Here is an 18,475-nt window from a genome sequence, read left to right as displayed (position 1 = left end):
TCTCTCCAGAGGTTCCCTTCCCCCTACTATTTTAAAGCTATGCAAAGGATCCTAGGATTGAGAAGGATTCCTCCATCTGTATCCTTTCATTTCTCAAATCCCCCATGTTTGTGCACAGCTGCACTTACGTTCCTGCTGCCTGGTCTTCTCTCCCTGACCACAGAAGAAAAACCTTATTCTCATGAATGTTACTTCCTCATGGAAACATATTGTCCTGTTTTCTTAATTCTTAAAATTTCTCTTAAATCAAGGGCTGGGGATATAGCCTAGTGGCAAGAGTGCCTGCCTCGGATACACAAGGCCCTAGGTTCAATTCCCTAGCACCACATATACAGAAAACGGCCAGAAGTGGCGCTGTGGCTCAAGTGGCAGAGTGCTAGCCTTGAGCAAAAAGAAGCCAGGGACAATGCTCAGGCCCTGAGTCCAAGGCCCAGGACTGGCCAAAAAAAAAATAAAATAAAAAAATTTCTCTTAAATCAAAAAGCTTAATCAATGTTGGGTATGGGTGGCCAGTGCCTACAGTCCTAGTTCCTCACAAGACTGAGATCTAAGGATTGGGGCTTAAAGCTAGCTTCCGCATTCTGCAAGAATGTCTCCAGTTACCCAGCAAAAAGCTGAAACTGCAGGAGTGGCTCAAATACTAAGTACTGGCTGTGATAGAGCATGAGGCCTGTGTTCAAATCTCAGTATTGCCACACATACAAAAGTCATATAGTTTTTTAAAATACGTAGGAATCATGGACATAGATCCTATGGCTTTATTCTATTATCTCCCAAATTTTGTTCTGAACAAGTAAGTAGTAAGCATACAGGTGTCAATGGAACTTTGGATAACAAGGCTGTTAAATGAATTTTGTTTGGTATTTATTAGTAGTTTGGATGTTGATGACTTTTTTCCCCATTTTTTGTTCTTATTAAGTATTAATGATATTTTCACCTGCCACTTCTTCTTTACTTTCATCACAATGAATTCTTTCTAGTAGTCTTTCAAGCCACATATACCAGCACTGTGAATTAATTTGAGTTGTTCTATCTACTGTTCTATGGTTTCATTGTTCATGATAATTTAACCTCATTTAAAAAATGCCTTATGCTAACTTTTTTTCAGGAAGAGAAGGAAGTATAGCTTAGGATAAATTTTAATACTTTGAAATGCTTTAGTTTTTTAATCACATTATACAATATATTCTTATGATGCATATTTAACAGATTATGAATAGCTAGTATCACAACTGGTTTCTTTATTTTTTTTTGTTTAAAATCATTAGTTACAGCTGGGTGCTGGTGGCTCATGCCAGTAATCCTAGCCACTCAGGAAGCTTAGGTCTGAGGATTGTGGTTCAAAACCAGCTGGGGAAGGAAGTGAGTCTGTGAGACTCTTCAAATATCCACCAGAAAACTGAAAGTGATGCTGTTCTCAGTGGTAGAGCTCTAGCCTTGAGCTGAAGAGCTCGGGGACAGTGCCCAGGCCCAGCGTTGAAGCCCCATGACCCACCCTCCCCCCCCAAAAATCATTAGTAACTTGTTAGGAATCTTAGTTTCAGGGTTTATAGAAACTATTCTTCACGTTTCTTTTTATTGTGAATGGTTACTAGTCTCTCCTTTGTCCATTGTTGTAGCATTGTGTAAAGGTTGTACTACTATGTTCTAGTTAAAATTAGAGTAATGGATATAATTATGAATATAATTACTTTTATTGATTATCTTCACATAGTGTAAGACTTCTCTTCTTTTGTACTAGGAAATGGAAAGGTCAGTAGTTGCACAGCTGCTGAGGGTAGCTTTACCTCTCTCACTGGACTTCTAGAAGTTGAACCCCTGCACTTTACCTGTGTGTCAACTAGTGATGGAACCAGAATAGAAAGGGATGATGCAAGTACGTTTACTGGTATATACCTTATTTTATTATATACTTTATGTGGTAGTAGAAAAAATGATGTGTAAATATTACTTTACAATATATGTATATTTCGTTACTGTCACATTAAGTGGAAACTTATGGCACAAACATTTTGGGGAAATGTCATACTAGATTTTCTTTCTTTCTTTCTTCCCTCCCTTTCATTTCTTTCCCCGTCCTGAGGCCTGAACTCTTGGCCTGGGTACTGTCCCTGAACTTTTTTTGCCCAAGTCTGACAGAGAACCACTTGAGCCACAGCTCCACTTCCAGTTTTGGGGTAGTTAATTGGAGATAAGAGTCTCATGAACTTTCCTACCCCAGTGTGCATTCGCTCTTGCTCTCTATTTTGCACATGTGCTCTCTCTCACATGCGCTCTTTTTTTTTTTTTTTTTGGCCAGTCCTGGGCCTTGGACTCAGGGCCTGAGCACTGTCCCTGGCTTCTTCCCGCTCAAGGCTAGCACTCTGCCACTTGAGCCACAGCGCCGCTTCTGGCCGTTTTCTGTATATGTGGTGCTGGGGAATCGAACCTAGGGCCTCGTGTATCCGAGGCAGGCACTCTTGCCACTAGGCTATATCCCCAGCCCCACATGCGCTCTTTTTAAAATGGGAAATATTAATTGGCAAAAATCACTCATAATGAAAATAGAAGTAGGAGTCAATTAACCACCATGTTTCTACTAGCTGGCTTTACCAGTCACTAAATGTTGGCCAATCCTGTTTTCTCTCTACATTGTGTGCAGTTTTCTCTAGCAAAGTGTAGTAGGGCATGCCTCTTAATGCCAGTGCTTTGAGCTACATAACAATTCTAGGTCAGCTTATGCTCCCTAACAAGATTCTGCCTTAAAAAAAAAGTACACTTGGCAAAGTGAAGATTACTGAATAGGGAATACTCTTTGAAGGATATTTTCACTTATTCACTAAAATAGTTAAGTTTTTGGCTATCTGTGGAAACTTCTATTTATTAGTGTTTTTTTTCTGTTATATTTCCCTCATTTTAGGATAGGTGTTTTGTTTATAAGTAGTTATATCCTGCATAAATAGATGTTTTTATATTTAAGGATATTAGTGTATGGTTTTATATCTGTATTATAGTCGCTAAAGTGTTTGAATATTAATCTCAAACTGATTTTGCTGGGTAATGTTTTTAAGTGAGTTTCTTGTTAAATTTTCTCTTTAATAGTTTTACAAAAAGTAAAAACAGGGTGGGAATGTAGGTTAGTAGTAGAGCACAGACCTATGATGGGCAAGGCCCTGAGTTTGAGCACTACAAAAAAGAAAGAATGTTAGTCTCCAGAAGTCTTTCTTATATTTAAGTCAGAACATGCATGATGAAACAAACTTTAAGAATGTTTCTTTATATATCAGCCTTTTCTGGAACTACCAAATTATATAATGATGATTAATTTATCTGGTTTAATGCTATCAAAGGTTAAAAGCAATAAAGTTTGAAGATGAGGTTTGACAAAGAAGTGTTTCACACTATGCCCCCTGCAAAGCAAGTGTGGAGCTAGTTCTTGTCTTTCCAGTGGTAGGCTTTTCATAACCTGGTTTTTAATCCTAATTTGACCAAGGTCAGCCTTACAGTTTTGTTTTCTGAATGGCTGTATGGCTTGAACTTGGGCCTGGGCACTGTTGCTGAACTCTTTTCTTTTTCTTTTTGGGCCATCCCTGGAGCTTGCCTTAGGAGCTTGCTTTATCCCTGGCTTCTTTTTGCCCAAGGCTAGCACTCTGCCACTTGAGCCACAGCGCCAATTCTGGCCGTTTTCTATATATGTGATGCTGGGGAATCGAACCTAGGGCTTCATGTATGTGAGGCAAGCACTCTTGCTACTAGGCCATATTCCCAGCCCCTGAACTCTTTGGTTTAAGGCTAGAGCTCTACCACTTTGAGCCACAGGTCCACTACCAGTTTTCTGGTGGTTAATTGGAGATAAGACTCTCAGGGACTTTCCTGCCTGGGTTGGCTTTCAACCTCGATCTTCAGATCTCACCTTTCTTAGTAGTTAGGATTACAGGCATTAACCACCAGTGCCTGGCTAAAATTAAGCTTTTATATCAGTTTTCTCCCCCAAAGTCCTGTTGATAAATGATAGATGAAAACAGTTCATTTGTAATATATATTTGATTAACATTGAAAAAGTATATCAAAAATTTCTTATACTGTTTCACTTATTCACTAAAATAGTTAAGTTTTTGGCTATCTGTGGAAACTTCTATTTATTAGTGTTTGTTTTTCTGTTATATTGGTGATAGTGTCTATTGGTTATCTGTGTGCTAGATTTGACTATGTGTGGGGACATGCCTTTCTCCATTTGAGTATTCTGTGGAGTATATCATTTGGAAACTTGCTTCACAGATTTTAAATAGGCCTTACTTCTGTCAAGACGATGCTTTAAGATGAGAAAATTAGCCCACTTCTGGTGGTTCATGCCTGTAATCCTAGCTACTTAAGACCCTGAGTTCTGAGGCTCACTGTTCACAGCCAGCTCAGATAGAAAAGTCTGTGAGATTCTTATGCCTAAATTAACCCCTAAATTGGAAGTTGAGTTGTGGCTCAAAGTGGTAGAGCTCTAGCCTTGAACACAAAAAGCTCAGGGACAGTAGTGCCCAAGCCCTTATTATTTCAAGCCCCATGACTGACCAAAAGAAAACAGAGACAGAGAGAGGAGAGGAAGGGGGGGGGGAGAATATGAATGAATAGAGAGTTCAAAAATATGTTCTTAAAATTGGAGTGATTCCCCCCCCCCCCCCCCCAGTCTTACGGCTTGAACTCAGGGCCTGGGTGCTGTCCCTGAGCTTTTTTGCTCAAGCCTAGCACTCTACTACTTTGAGTCACAACACCATCTCTGGTTTTCTGCTGGCTGATTGGACTTTACTGTACGATCTGGCTTTGCATGACAATCCTTAGATCTCAGTCTCTTGAATAGCTAAGGTTACAAGTGGCATGAACCACTGTTGCCCTGTTTGTTTTTTGTTTTTGTTTTGGAGAAGAGTGGGTTGTTGATGTAAGAAAAATGAATAAAACAATTTTAAGTTTATTTTTAATGCTCAACTCATATAAACTTTCCTCTTTATAATTGTTCCAAAAACAATTGTAAACTAATGTAACCTTTCTTTAATTTTTATATACTTTTGAATTTATTTCTGAATCTCTTTTATACTTCTATTAGCCCTCTTTAAAATAAAAGTGAAAGTTAACACTAGTTGAGGTGTCAAAGATTATATTTCCTCTCTTCAAGCCTTTTCTTCATCCTGGTGTCTTTGTCTTTTATTTTCCCTTTGTCTCATGCCAGTGAGTTCCTTCGGGGTTACTCCGGCAGTAGGTGGACTATCATCTGGGACAGTTGGGGAAGCCTCGACAGCTCTGAGTTCAGCAGCCCAGGTAGCTTTGCAGTCTCTCTCTCATGCAATGGCTTCAGCCGAGCAACAGCTACAGGTGCTGCAAGAGAAACAGCAGCAGCTTTTGAAGCTTCAGCAACAGGTTGGAGACTATTTGGCTCTTTGTTCATGCTGTCTCTAAACTTCAAAAGCTGAGAAAGTACTGTAAAAATGACCATTATTTTCATAAGGAAAATAGGTTGACCGGTCTGAGCTAATCATTTTCAACAAAAAATTGAGGTAAAGTCTTTGTGATATCCTTAAATTTGTTAAGATGACATAAAAGCATTTTTTTACATAACTGAAAGGAATATACTTATTATATAATTTTGAAGTAAAATCCATTCTCAGTTTACACATTTTGAATCTAACCATGGGAAGAGTTATGTTACTGTGTACGTAAAGCAGTATCTTAACAACCACTTACATTAATGTGACATACAATTTTAGTAATATTATTAGTAATTCCTCTGCCAATCATTCAAGTTAGTTAATATAAGAATCTACCTCTTATTAACATTTTGTTTTGAGCACAACTTTGTTTTTATTGTTAAATTTAACTTTTCTTCTTAATTTTTACCTTCCCTTTGAGAAAGTGCTAGTTTGCAGATACACAGGAATTTTTTTGTTTGTTTTTGGTTTTGGTTTTTTGCCAGTCCTGGGGCTTGGACTCAGGGCCTGAGCACTGTCTCTGGTTTCTTTTTACCCAAGGCTAGCACTCTGGCACTTGAGCCACAGTGCCACTTCTGGCCATTTTCTATGTATGTGGTGCTGGGGAATCAAACCCAGGGCTTCATGTATACAAAGCAAGTGCTCTTGCCACTAGGCCATATTCCCAGCCCTTACACAGAAATTTTTAATTCATTATTGAGAGAAATATACATAACAAGGCAGTGTTCCATTTATATTGAGAACAGTTTTGATTCATATTTATGTAACTAGCTTCTACTTAATCATGTTTATTTTTATGATATATGGCCATATAGTGTTCCCATAACTTAGCTAGGTAAGATTAGTCTATATGTGTTGCTTTTACTTCTCTTACAGAAAGCAAAGCTGGAAGCCAAGTTACATCAAACAACAGCTGCAGCAGCTGCAGCAGCCTCAGCAGCCTCAGCAGTAGGTCCTGTTCACAACTCTGTGCCTTCTAACCCAGTGGCTGCCCCTGGATTCTTCATTCATCCATCCGATGTTATTCCACCCACTCCAAAAACAACACCACTTTTTATGACTCCACCACTCACTCCACCCAATGAAGCAGTTTCTGTTGTGATTAATGCCGAACTTGCACAGCTTTTCCCAGGCTCAGTCATTGATCCCCCAGCAGTCAATCTTGCCGCACATAACAAAAATTCCAACAAGTGCAGAATGGTAAATTATGTTTTAAATAGGTGTTGGCTTAGACATTTTAAAGTAAACGTGTAACTTAAAAGGCAATGTTTTATTATACCAAAATTAAAATCAGATTATATTACTAATAGAAATAAACTAAAATAAATCTCTGAGCAAATCAGATAAAATAGATTATTTTCTTTAATAAAATATTACATGTTTCGGGAAATTAGGTTTATTAATTTGATATTATGGCTCGCTGTTTTTATAGAGCAAGAGTAATATCACTTTAGAGTTATGTATATTTTTTTCTTTTCTAGAATCCCCTTGGTTCTGGTCTGGCTCTTGCAATTTCTCATGCTTCACATTTTCTTCAACCGCCACCTCACCAGTCCATTATTATAGAGAGAATGCATTCAGGTAATCTTTGACTTTTCAAATTTTCCTTCATTTGTCTCCTGTCCCCAGACCCCATCCCCATTCCCTTTCCTAGTACTGGACTTAAACGCAGGGCCAGCGCACAGTTCCTTAAGGTTTTTTGCTCAAGAGTGATGATAGAGAAATTTGGAGTCACAGCTTCAATTTTTCCTGGTTAACTGGTATTAAGAGTTTGGTGAACTCTTCTGTGCTGGCTTTGATCTCAGCCTCTTGAGTAGTAGCTACAAGAGTGCTGTTAGTCAAGCACAGGTGGCTTATGCCTGCAATCCTAGCTACTCAGGAGACTAAGATCTGAGGATTGTGGTTTGAAGCTAGCCCATTCCTTGAGACACTTATGTCCAATTAAGCACAATTAAAGCTGAAAATGGAGTTCTGGTTCAAGTGGAAGAGTGCTAACCTTGAGCAAAAAGCTCAGGGACAGCATCCAGGCCCCAAGTTCAAGCCTCAGGGGACACACACACACACACACACACACACACACACACACACACACACACACACACAATAAAAAACAATGAGTAGTATTGAGTAGGTTGCCTAAATTTGTTTAAATGATGGCTTCAATGTGAATCTGAATGTTGCCCTTTGAAGATAAGATTAACACATAATATCTTCATTGTACATACTCAGTTACTATTATACTAGTAACTATACATAAAGGAAATATTCCTTGATGTAACACTCTTTTGTGGGGAGATCTATTACCAAGCTTTGAATTCAAAGCTTTCCCCTTTCTAAGCCAGCCTGCTTGCTCAGGTTGAGCTGCTTCTCCAGTCTAGCTTTTTTTTTTTTTTTAAATTAAATAATACTGGTGCTAGTACTTAAACTAAGAGTCTTGTGCTCTCATTTGGTGTTTTCTGCTCATGACTGGTACTCTATACCACTTGAACCACTGCTTTACACCATGATTCTTTTTTTTTTTTTTTTTTTTTGGCCAGTCCTGGGCCTTGGATTCAGGGCCTGAGCACTGTCCCTGGCTTCTTTTTGCTCAAGGCTAGCACTTTACCTCTTGAGCTACAGCGCCACTTCTGGCCATTTTCTGTATATGTGGTGCTGGGGAATCGAACCCAGGGCCTCATATATATGAGGCAGGCACTCTTGCCACTAGGCCATATCCCCAGCCCAACACCATGATTCTTAGATTTCAATATCCTGAGTAGCCAGGATTATAGTCATGAGCTACCAACACATGTCCATCCCAGCTTTTGCTAACTATTTTGGAAATAGTCTCTTGAACCTTTCTGCTTGTGCTGGCTTTGAACTGAGATCTAAGCCTTTAGAACGTCTAGGAATATCATAAATATTAAGGATATTCCTAGATACTCTTAATATCTAGATAGTCTGGCATGGACTGCCAATGAGACTTTTTTAGCCAGCTGATAGAACTACCCTGGTAACTAATTAAAAATAGTAACACTTCATGATCTCTGGATAATTTACATATTATTTACATTTGCTCATGTTCATATATCAGGTGATGTGCTTGATGTAGTTGTTTTCAGTTAATTTGTGCTTACAAATAAAATATGGTTAGTTTTTACCTTTAATCCTGTCAGCTATTGGTCCTGTGATTCAATAGCATCAGAATTCCTCAAAAATGGTGCATATAGTAACATTTTCATTATGTGAACAATTATTTACTTTATTACAATAGAATATTTTCCCTTTTAAAGAGAAAGTTTGAAAACTCCTAAGAGCCTTATGTTATTTTCTGCCCAAATAGGTAGTGACTGGAATCATTTGAGTGATTATAACATTGTGTTACTCTGTAGTTTTTGGAGATAAGAACAGTTGGTTATCTTGCATTTTTTCTTTTCTCCATGATAATGACTGGCATAATGTCCTTGAAGAGAAGAACTATGTGCTTTGCTTGTTGGAATAGAAGTATTTGCAGATATTTGTTTCTCTTATTCAATGTAAAATGTAGGTAGTAGCAATATAGCTCAGTGACCTCTTGCTTCCTCAGCATTTACATGGTTTATTAGCCTGCTGGTTTCAATCTTGAGCATCACAAAAAGAAAAGGCAATATATAAAGCTAGGAATGCTGTTGTCTGTCCTCATGCCAACTCCATGAAGAAGACTTCCATTATTAATGATCTGCCCCCAGTTTTAGGAAGTTTTTGAATGAAAATTGATAAGGACAATTTTCCTTTTATACTTTTCCTCTTATATTCTTATAGTTAGATTGATTTCATTTTGTAAGAAGCATTCTCCAAAGTGTGTGTTTGTGTGTGTGTGTGTGTGTGTTTGGTTGGTTGGTGGGTTGTGGGGCTGTTCCTGAGCTCTTTTGCTCAAGGCTAGCACTCTACCACTTTGAGCCATAGTTGTATTTCCAGTTTTCTGGTGGTTAATTGGAGATAAAAGTCTCATAGAGAATTTTCTGACCTGTCTGGCTTTGAACCATTATCTTCAGATCCCAGCTGCCTGAGTAGCTAGGATTACAGGCAGGACCCACCAGCACTTGGCCAAAGTACATTTTTGAGTGTATCATTTGGTTAATTGATACATTTCTTTGGTCTTTTGCTTCTTTTTGCTTCATAGGAGCCAGAAGATTTGTAACCCTGGATTTTGGAAGACCTATACTCTTGACAGACGTATTGATTCCAACTTGTGGAGATTTGGCTTCCTTATCAATTGACATTTGGACATTAGGAGAAGAGGTGGATGGAAGACGATTGGTAGTGGCAACTGATATAAGTACTCATTCTCTCATTCTTCATGATTTAATACCACCTCCTGTGTGCAGATTCATGAAGGTAAAGAACTTCAGGAAAGTGAATTGTATGTTTTCTATATTTATGAAAAATATTGGGACATCGTTTAAAAAGCAGGGGTATATGTTTTTAAATACATTGCTCAGATTTTTAAAATTATGGTGGCTATTTTTTATGTTTTTTTTTAATTTACAATTCTTTTATTTCAGATAACTGTCATTGGACGATATGGAAGTACAAATGCTAGAGCCAAAATTCCATTAGGGTTTTACTATGGTCACACCTATATCTTACCTTGGGAAAGTGAACTGAAGTTAATGCATGATCCTCTACGTGGAGAGGGTGAATCTGCAAACCAGCCAGAAATTGACCAGCATTTAGCAATGATGGTTGCTCTACAAGAGGATATACAGTGCAGGTTAGTAGAAAATTGTAAATATACTTAAATCTTACTCAAAATTTGTGCTTCATATAATGTCTTGTTTGTATTTCTGCCACGAAAATGTCGCAGGAATCTTTTTCCATGAGTATGTATAGAGGAGGGAAAGAAGTGGAACATGAGCCTATTAGGTGATATGTAATGAAATGGTGCAATTGAATACATGGTTCTAGTGGTTCTTACTTATGGAATAATTCTTTTTAATGCTTGTGTGTTTTAATTTAGAGTTGTAATGTATACATCAAGAGAACATTATGGGAATTACTGTTTCATTTATTTTTACTTATAGATATAACTTAGCTTGTCATCGTCTGGAAGCTCTTTTGCAAAGTATTGATCTTCCTCCTCTCAACAGTGCTAACAATGCACAGTATTTTTTGCGAAAACCAGACAAGGCAGTCGAGGAAGACAGTAGAGTTTTTTCTGCTTATCAGGATTGTATTCAGCTACAGCTTCAACTAAATTTGGCCCATAATGCAGTGCAGAGGCTCAAAGTAGCAATAGGTGCAAGTCGGAAGACATTGAATGAAACGTCAAATCCTGAAGATTTAATTCAGACATCTTCCACAGAGCAGTTACGTACTATCATCAGATACTTGTTGGACACTTTGCTCAGCCTTCTTCACTCTTCTAATGGTTTGTATTTGGCTCATGTACTTTTTTTTTCTTTTGTAATTTATTTATTAATTAAACAAAATTTTTTGACAAGGTGTTGTGCAAAAAGGGTACAGTTACATAGTAGGGCAGTGTGTACATTTCTTGTTATATCTTACACCCTGTTTTTCGTTCCTTTCCTAGGTCAGGTAGACATATATACAACACACAATGTACCAAGAACATATACAGTAGCCACGTGGCCCACGCCAAAGAAAATTCGCCTAGGGCTTTAAATGTAATGTCGACATTAGACAATATGTCGACAATAGTCTTATATGAACGTACATACATATCTTTTGAGCTATTGTATTCCACTGAGAGGTCAATTTTTGACCTTTATATGTTGAGTAGTTATTTGGTTTTAGTTACATAATGTAGGGTCGCTGACCCAATCCTGTGGGAAATACCATTTGACAAGCAGTTTTTGGTTTCACAGACCTGGTCTCTACTGTCTCCCCTTCACCCCGTCTTAACAGTCATATATCAGGGAGATCATGCCCCTTTGTTTTCTGTGTTCTAGGCTTGTCTTGCTCAACATTATTTGTTCAAGTTCTGACAATTACCCTGTGAATAACAATATTTCACCATTCCTAATCGCTATGTAGTATTCCATTGTGTATAGGTACCATATTTTTTGGATGCATTCATCTGTGGAGGGGCATCTGCATTGATTCCATATTTTGGCTATTGTGAATTGTGCAGCGATAAACATGGAAGTACAAATGTCTTTTTGATATCTTGGGACCTGCTGTTCAGGATAGATGCCTAGGAGTGGTATGGCTGGGTCATAGGGTAGGTCTATATTGAGCTTTTTGAGGAACCTCCATACTGTTCTCCAAAGTGGTTGTACTAATTTGCACTCCCACCAACAATGGAGAAGGGTTCCTCTTTCCCCGCATCCCCTCCAGCATTTGTTGTTGCCTGAGTTCAGAGTATAGGCCATTCTAACTGGAGTGAGGTGGTATCTCAGCAATGCTTTTATTTGCATTTCCTTTACTGCCAGGGATGTTGAACATTTCCTCATATTTTTTTTTTTTGCCATTTTTGTCTCTTCTCTTGTGAAGTCTCTCTTTAGCTCCTTTGCCCATTTCCTAATTGGTTTACTGGGCTTGGAGGGGCTTAGTTTTTTGAGTTCTCTGTAGATGACAGATATTAGGCCTTTGTCTGTTGCTGTGCTGGTAAAGATCCTTTCCCCTATGGTTGACTGTCTTTCTATTTTGGTGGCTATGTCCTTAGCTGTGCAGAAACTTTTTAATTTGTAGTAGTCCCATTTGTTGAGTCTCTCCCCTATTTGTTGTTCCCCTGGGACTATATTCAGGAAGTTCCTTCCTGTGCCTATAAGTTCTTGGCTCATGTACTTTTTTAAAGACTGGAAATGAATGTCAAATGATTTTAATGATGCACATTTTAGAAATGTAATATTTTCTGGATATTGTTAATTTTTTATATCTTTTCTATTGTGTAGAATGAGTCATTTTTCCCTCCTTTAATTTTTTTCTTTGCGTTTCTGAGGATTAAAAGCTAAGGCCATTCATATGCTGTATAAACACTGTACTACTAAATGTTGTAGACCTCTTTAGGTTCTCTTAAGTAAACTTTTCATGAAATTCTTGGATTTGTGCTGTTGATACACACATCATCATTGTGTTGTTGCTGGCCAGGTATTTATAGCTTAGAAGTTCAGTAGTGAATATTTTAAAAATTGCTAATATTATTTAGTACTGTTATTTCCTAGCCAGGACCTTCTTTTTGGTACTGTGGTTTGAACTCAGGGTATTTTACTATATTTGGTAGGTGCTCTACCACTTGATCATGCTCCTAGCCATTCATCCATCAATCCATCCATTTCGGGACTGATATTGATATAGTTATTTTTTTTTTTTTTTTTTGGCCAGTCCTGGGGCTTGGACTCAGGGCCTGAGCACTGTCCCTGGCTTCTTTTTGCTCAAGGCTAGCACTCTGCCACTTGAGCCACAGCGCCCCCTCTGGCCATTTTCTGTATATGTGGTGCTGGGGAATTGAACCCACGGCCTCATGTAGAGGAGGCAAGCACTCTTGCCACTAGGCCATATCCCCAGCCCCGATATAGTTATTTTTTGTCTTTGTATTGTGTCTTACACTTTTGCTTAGGGCTTGCCTTTGAAAGGCCATGATCCTCCTTTGTTTATGCCTCTAGCTAAGATTATAGGCATATGCTATCATGTCTAGTTTATTTATTGTGATGGAGAGTTAGTTTTTGCATGGTTTCATATTGAACCTCAGTCCTCCTGTGCTGTGCTTCTAGAGCAGCTGGAATTACAGGCATGTGCCACTATGCCTGGCCACCTGCATTATTCTTTCTCTCTCTCTCTCTCTCTCTCTCTCTCTCTCTCTCACACACACACACACACACACACACTCACTTACACTCACACTCCCAGTCCTCCTGTCCTGTGTCTCCTAGATGGGATTATTGGCATGTGCCATAACGCCTGAGTATCTGCAGTTACTTTTGATCTAATCACACACACATAACTGAGTGCTAGTGGCTCATGCCTGTAATCCTAGCTATTCAGGAGGTTAGATTTTAAAATTGTGGTTGAAGCTAGCCTGGGCAGAAAAGTCCCTGAGACTCCTTTCTTCATTTAACCACTGGAAAGAAAACTGGAAGTGGTGCTGTGGTTCAAAGTGGTAGAGTACTAGCCTTGAGTGAAAAAGGTCAGAGGCAGCCCCCAGGCCCTGAGTTCAAGCCCTATGACAGACCCCTCCAAAAAGATTACACTCATTTGTTAGATCACAGCAATCTGGTAACCCTAATTATAGGGAAAAATTTTATTACTATCTCTTTTCTCTAAATATTTAGCAAGGAATAAATAGTAATATAAACAGAATAGGATATGCATCATATACTTATGGATAAAGTCTTGATGTTTTCTCTGTCATAATAGGCCACTCTGTTCCAGCTGTTCTACAGAGCACGTTTCATGCCCAGGCCTGTGAAGAACTGTTTAAACACTTGTGCATCAGTGGAACTCCAAAGATACGGCTCCATACTGGCCTTTTGCTAGTTCAGCTGTGTGGTGGTGAAAGATGGTGGGGTCAGTTTCTTTCTAATGTTCTTCAGGAATTGTACAATTCAGAGCAGCTTCTCATCTTTCCACAGGATAGGTAGGTCGGAAAATGTTAAGTATTGTCACTATTAATTTGTAGTTCTCATAGTCGGTTTGTCTTTTTCTTTTTTCCAGTGTTGGGGGCTTGTACATGGTAACTGTGCACTCACTGAAGTATTTTCCTAGATTTTATTGTTCAGATTTTCTGAGCTTACTTATCTGGCTACTAAATGTGGAGAAAAGAAAGCAGGTTTTCTAAGGCTTTTGACAATTCCCAGTAAAAAGCCCCAGCATTGTGTTGAAGATTATATATACTGTTATTATTTGTTTGTTTTGTTTTTGTTGTCAGTCCTGGGGCGTGGACTCAGGGCCTGAGCACTGTCCCTGGCTTCTTTTTCCTCAAGGCTAGTACTCTACCTCTTAACCACAGCACCACTTCCGGCTTTTTTTTCTATATATTTGGTGCTGAGGAATCGAACCCAAGGGCTTCATGTATACGAGGCAAGCACTCTTGCCACTAGGCCATATTCCCAGCCCCTGTATACTGTAATTATTATTATACTTTTTGGTTTTCCTGTTTGAGCCTGTAAAATTGATTATATGTCTGACTTATAGGTTTTTCCAATGAGATTGTATTACTTTATGTGTTAGATGTGACTTTCTTTCTTTCTTTTTTTTGTATTAAGATTTGCATTTGCTAGACATGAGCTCTGCCACTATAACCATGCCTCTGGCCCTTTTACTCAAGTTCATTTTTGAGATGGGGTCTAGCTTTTTGTCTGGACTGTAACCCCCTATTTATGTTTCCTTTGAAGCTAGCTGACACAACTTTGAGCCCAGTTCCTTCTGTTGTGATAACAGTTTCATGAACTTTTTTCCTGGGATGGTCTTGAACTGTAGTCTTCCCAAGTAACTAGGATTTATAGGCACGGGTCACTAGACCTATTTTTATTTTTGAGCCTTAGGTAAAGTTCTGATTATTTACCCGGTGCCTGATTTCCTATGTATAACACTAAAATCAACTGAAAAGCAATAATGAGGGATAAAGTAGCTTTTATCCTACGTTCTCATGTAAATCTTTCTTCCCAAACTGGAAATAAAAATTTTAAAAATACTTTTACAGTTATTATAAAGGTGATATACAGAGGGGTTACTGTTTCAAATTTTAAGAGGGAACTATTATTGCCAATAGTTTAACTTCCATCTTAAATTATTTATGAAGACAAGTTGATTCTTGCTGCTTATATTATTTATCTCTCCTTTTTAGGGTCTTCATGTTACTCTCCTGCATTGGTCAGAGATCACTGAGTAATAGTGGAGTATTGGAAAGCTTACTTAATCTCTTGGATAATTTATTGTCACCTCTTCAGCCAGAGTTACCCATGCATAGGAGGACAGAAGGTATTATATTAACATAAACCAGCTACCTTAAGTAAAGGCATAAGGTTCCTACACAGTATCCCTATGAATATTTTATTTATTATATTGTTCCTGGAGTTTGACCTCAGGGTCTGGATGCTGTGGGTGATCAAGGCTAGCCCTCTACAGTTTTTAAAAAAAATATTTATATATTTCTTTTTATTTTATTTTTCATTAAAAAAATTTTTTTGGCCAGTCTTGGAGCTTGGACTCAGGGCCTGAGCACTGTCCCTGGCCTCTTTTTTGCTCAAGGCTAGCACTCTGCCACGTGAGCCACAGCGCCACTTCTGGCCATTTTCTATATATGTGGTGCTGGGGAATTGAACCCAGGGCTTCATGTATACAAGGCAAGCACTCTTGCCACTAGGCCATATTCCCAGCCTTACAATTTATAAATTACTATCTGTAGGATTCAGGGCACACATTCTATTTTAGCAGTAGTAGTCGTTGTCATCATCGTAAAAGGGATTTCAATTCCATCAGTTAGGTTTTAAGTACAGTGCTTCTTGGTCATTGTTAACCACTTCCACCATTCTGCATTTCTCCACTTCCCTCAAGTTGCATAGTTTGTTTTTCACATGATGTCTACTACACTGATTGCATTAGCTATTTTTGTGTCAAGAAATAGCTGTCATTTATTTCAGAGTAATTTTGAAACTTAATATGTTATCAGTAGTAGATATTTCTGGACTTGTAAAGTTTATTGTCAGCCCTCATTAAGACTGTCATATTTACTTGGGTTTCCCCTTTTTATTTCTAGGAGTATTAGATATTCCCATGATCAGCTGGGTTGTTATGTTGGTGTCAAGATTGCTAGATTATGTTGCAACTGTTGAAGATGAAGCCACAGCTACAAAGAAACCTTTGAATGGTAAAGACAGGGAGAGGCTTCTGACAGGTATCAGAAGTTTATAATAATATGTTGGTGGGGATTTTGAGTGACTTCGCATTTGTTCCAGAACTGGCTATTGGCCTGAAGATACCAGCAGTATGTAATTTATTTGAGTTAAGTCCATTCAGGAATCTGTTTATAGGTAGAATTTGTTTTTAATGGAGGTTATCTTTTGTCTAGATGTCAGTTTTAGTTTCAGAATAAATCAGTGTATTTCATAAACTCTCTCCCCCCGCCCCCCTTGCTAGTTTTGGGGCTTGAACTCAGCCTGGGCACTGTCCCTGAGCTTTTTTGCTCAAAGCTAAGCTCTCTGCCACTTGACCACCCACACCTCCACTTCCAAGTTTTCCTGCAGGGGCTGGCTTTGAGCTCTCAGATTGTAACCTCCTGAATAGCTAGGACTGTATAGACATGAGTCATCAGTTTCTCCCTCTCTTCCTCCCTCTGGTTACAAATTAAATCTTTTTCTCTATCATTTAAATTGTTTTTCTTTGTAAATAATGGGGTATGAACTCAGTGCCTAATGCTTGTTAGGTTAGCACTCTGTCACTTGCCTCTAAGTGTGACCTTTTGCTATCTAATTGGATTTGAGGTCTTACAGACTGTCTTGCCTGGGCTGCTTTGTAATACAGTCCTCATCTTTTCCACAGGCAGTCTAAGACTTTGCCATATTGCATTAATTCTGTAAATACGTTAGAATACCGTATATGAAAGGGTGTTATGAAGCAGAACTTTGTGCTTTCTATTTTAAAATTTGATTTTAATATTGTATAATATTCCCTCCCTCCCTCCCTCCTTTCCCTTTTTGTCGGTCATGGGACTTGAACTCTGGGCCTGAATACTGTCCCTGAGCTCTTCAGCTCAAGCCTAGTGTGCCACTTGAGCCACAGCATTTTCAGTTTTCTGGTGGTTAATTGGAGATGGACTTTCCTGCCTGGGCTGGCTTTGAACTGGGATCCTTAGATCTCAGCCTCCTGAGTATCTAGGATTATAGATGTGAGCCATTGGTGCCCAGCTTCAGAGACTTTATAAGGAACCAGCTTCAAACTTTGTTAGATCTTAGCTGCCTGAGTAGCTAGAAGTACCATTGCCTGGCATAGATTTTTTTTTTTCTTTCAATTGTAACTTTTTTTTTTGTACTGGTATTGAGCCTTGAACTCAGGGCCTGGCAATCTAACTTACCTTTTAAAAGGCTGGCATGGGGCTGGGAATGTGGCTTAGTGGTAAGGTGCTTGCCTTGCATGCATGAAGTCCTGGGTTCGATTCCTCACCACCACATAAACAGAAAAAGCCGGAAGTGGTGCTGTAGCTCCACTTAAAAATGAAAGGAAATTACATATCAGTACCAAAGGTTTCTTCCCCTTATTCCAATTAATAAGTGATTTTATGAAAAATTTGAGATATCTAAATGTAATGTAGAATATCTCCATCTAGGTTTATAAAATTGGAAATTCTACACATTATCATTATTTTAAAAGTTCTATTGAAATGCTTTAGAATTGCTATGGTACCTAATTTATCTTGGAAGGTGAAAGAATTGTCATGTATATGAATTTTTTATGTTTTTTAAAAATATGACCTATTGGTCAGTTTACTCAGTTATGGATATAGTAGAGTAAGGTGCCATTCAAGCATAACTACAACATAAATTTGGACAATAACAGCTAGTCGAAGTCTTTTTATAGTCTTCAATTATTAAGTGCTGGTACTAGGTCCTGAACTCATGGCTTGGATGCTGTCCTTGAGCTTGTTGTTTGTTTTTGTTTTGCTTGAGGGTTGTTCTCTGCCATATCACTTCCAGCTTTTTGAGGGTTTATTAGAGGTAGGAATCTCATATACTTTTATGCTAGGGCTGCCTTTGATTTATAATCTTTAGATTGCAGTCTTTAGAAGCTAGAATTACAGGCCACTGTGAATTGGCTTGGCCAAATGTTTTTAAGTTTTGAAGATGATTTGAAGTAACACTTGGTAAATGGATAGTAGAGAGGATGAGAAGATGTTTTTTTTTTTTTTTTTTTTTTTTTTTTTTTTTTTTTTTGCCAGTCCTGGGCCTTGGACTCAGGGCCTGAGCACTGTCCCTGGCTTCTTCCCGCTCAAGGCTAGCACTCTGCCACTTGAGCCACAGCGCCGCTTCTGGCCGTTTTCTGTATATGTGGTGCTGGGGAATCGAACCTAGGGCCTCGTGTATCCGAGGCAGGCACTCTTGCCACTAGGC

General features: G+C 38.6%; 1 protein-coding gene across 9 annotated transcripts in view; it reads left to right on the top strand.

The window, feature by feature from the left end:
• The window catches only part of Birc6 (baculoviral IAP repeat containing 6), a 187,016-nt gene that overhangs the window by 71,093 nt on the left and 97,448 nt on the right, over nt 1-18,475 (top strand). For 5 of the 9 annotated variants that reach the window (XR_007211930.1, XM_048353167.1, XM_048353173.1 and 2 more), the window contains exons 23-32: nt 1,742-1,888; nt 5,195-5,382; nt 6,327-6,650; nt 6,932-7,031; nt 9,592-9,806; nt 9,974-10,182; nt 10,493-10,839; nt 13,788-14,007; nt 15,217-15,350; nt 16,129-16,266. Coding sequence is in view for 8 of the 9 variants with exons in the window: in XM_048353167.1 (XP_048209124.1) it covers nt 1,742-1,888; nt 5,195-5,382; nt 6,327-6,650; nt 6,932-7,031; nt 9,592-9,806; nt 9,974-10,182; nt 10,493-10,839; nt 13,788-14,007; nt 15,217-15,350; nt 16,129-16,266 (2,022 nt within the window). In the remaining variant the exon portion in view is untranslated. The remainder of the gene's footprint in view (nt 1-1,741; nt 1,889-5,194; nt 5,383-6,326; nt 6,651-6,931; nt 7,032-9,591; nt 9,807-9,973; nt 10,183-10,492; nt 10,840-13,787; nt 14,008-15,216; nt 15,351-16,128; nt 16,267-18,475) is intronic. The other 4 variants (XM_048353168.1, XM_048353169.1, XM_048353172.1 and 1 more) reach the window with 4 other exon arrangements.

Source organism: Perognathus longimembris, chromosome 8 (genome assembly GCF_023159225.1).
Source record: "Perognathus longimembris pacificus isolate PPM17 chromosome 8, ASM2315922v1, whole genome shotgun sequence".
Classification (NCBI taxonomy): domain Eukaryota; kingdom Metazoa; phylum Chordata; class Mammalia; order Rodentia; family Heteromyidae; genus Perognathus; species Perognathus longimembris.
The sequence above is the reverse complement of the archived record's forward strand: the minus strand, read 5'-3'. Positions and strand labels throughout refer to the sequence as shown.